Source organism: Asparagus officinalis, chromosome 7 (assembly GCF_001876935.1).
Source record: "Asparagus officinalis chromosome 7, Aspof.V1, whole genome shotgun sequence".
NCBI lineage: Eukaryota > Viridiplantae > Streptophyta > Magnoliopsida > Asparagales > Asparagaceae > Asparagus > Asparagus officinalis.
In genome coordinates, this window is record NC_033800.1 from 131,576,667 (window position 1) to 131,578,248 (window position 1,582).

Below are 1,582 nucleotides of genomic sequence, written 5' to 3' on the forward strand. Positions count from 1 at the left end.
ATTATACATACCTGATACATAGTTTTGGAACTTTGTGAATATAGTTCGGTGATACAGTCTTATTGTACTTTATTGTCCATCAACTTTCTCATTGCAGGAAATTATCAGACATCACAGGGAAATGCTTAACCATCCGATCAGCCAGTGCACTGTAAAATCACTGCTCTGGCAACTGCTCAATGGTCTTAATTATCTTCATAGGTAAGATTTACATAGACAGTGGCAAAATGGTTAGTACTCTTGTCAAATTCGTCTTCCATTGTTGCTTAGCATCTCCATTTACTGTGCATATGGTGTTTATACCCTCCTTGTTAGGATTATATGACTTATCTAAATATATTTTTCTTCAGTAATTGGATTATACACAGAGATCTTAAGCCATCAAACATACTGGTATGTTTATGGATAATTACGAGTAAAATTTTAGAATAGGCAGACATAATATTCAGACAAATTCTTAATGTAACTCCATGTTGGACTTTGATGTGAATTAGGTTCTGGGTGAGGGGGAGGAACAGGGGATTGTGAAAATTGGTGACTTTGGACTTGCAAGAATTTATCAAGCTCCTTTTGAAGCCTATGTGATAATGGAGTAAACACTTTACATCCATCATGTGTCAAAATAGTAGTCATTTGTTTTCTATTTTTTAATTATGTCAACTTGATTGTTGAGCAGCCAAGCATCCTAATGCATTTTTGAGATGAATGTTGAACAATTTGGTTGAAAAATGTATTATGGCCCAAGATGTCATGCGAATTTCTAGAATGAAAGCAATTTCTCTATCATGAAGAGCAACTCCTCCCCCCTGAGACAGTGAGCTAGTTTGTCAGCTATGATTGCCAAGCAATGTGTTGACCCTCAGAAATGTAAGCAAGAAAAAGTGATGGTGCTGATGCTTCTATATTTTCAGCAATCTTCACTCTGTAAACTTTCTCAAATAGCACAAGTGTAAGATGATGGTCTAATCATGTGATTTGGATGGCATATTTCACTATGTGGATATCCGCAGGTACATATAATTTGGGCTGTAATGGTATCTGCAAATATGAAAAAATTGAATCGGAAGGCGAAAGTGATTAGCGTTGTAATCCATTTACTTTATTAAGTTGTTGGCATCTTTTCTTATATTAGCGTTGTAATCCATTTACTTTATTAAGTTGTTGGCATCTTTTCTTATTTGTGTGCAAGTCATTTTTGTAGTTATTTTTGTCTCTTTATATATCAAAGTTGTTGGCATCTTTTCTTATTTGTGTGCAAGTCATTTTTGTAGTTATTTTTGTCTCTTTATATATCAAGAGTTGTTTGCTTGTTTCTTTCAGGGTACAGGAGGTGTTACAATCAAGAAAACTAATCTTGATTAGTAATTTTAATGCTATCTTGTTCAATATGTTCATGCTATTCCTAAATAGGTTATGTACATGCTTGTGCATATTTTGATAATTCAAAAAGTTTACAAAAAACCCCCAATAGTTTATAAAAAACCCTAAAAGTTTACAAAAAACATCTTAAAAGTATTATACATATATAATTATTATAGTTAAATGGGCAAATGGGCGGCCCATTTATTAAATGGGCGGGCAA

The 1,582-nt window shown here is 33.5% G+C and overlaps 1 protein-coding gene across 1 annotated transcript; it reads left to right on the top strand.

The window, feature by feature from the left end:
• LOC109849965 (cyclin-dependent kinase E-1-like) lies at window positions 1–1,111 on the top strand. Its single transcript, XM_020419862.1, has 4 exons — window positions 1–201; window positions 351–393; window positions 495–592; window positions 677–1,111. Exons 1-4 carry the CDS (start codon window positions 122–124, stop codon window positions 687–689), a joined length of 234 nt encoding a protein of 77 aa, XP_020275451.1. The 5' UTR covers window positions 1–121; the 3' UTR covers window positions 690–1,111.

Coding starts and splice junctions, on each gene's coding strand:
- LOC109849965 (XM_020419862.1), top strand. CDS start 122: ATGCTTAACCATCCGATCAGCCAGTGCACTGTAAAATCACTGCTCTGG. Junction 202..350: donor GGTCTTAATTATCTTCATAG/GTAAGATTTACA, acceptor ATTTTTCTTCAG/TAATTGGATTATACACAGAG. Junction 394..494: donor TTAAGCCATCAAACATACTG/GTATGTTTATGG, acceptor GATGTGAATTAG/GTTCTGGGTGAGGGGGAGGA.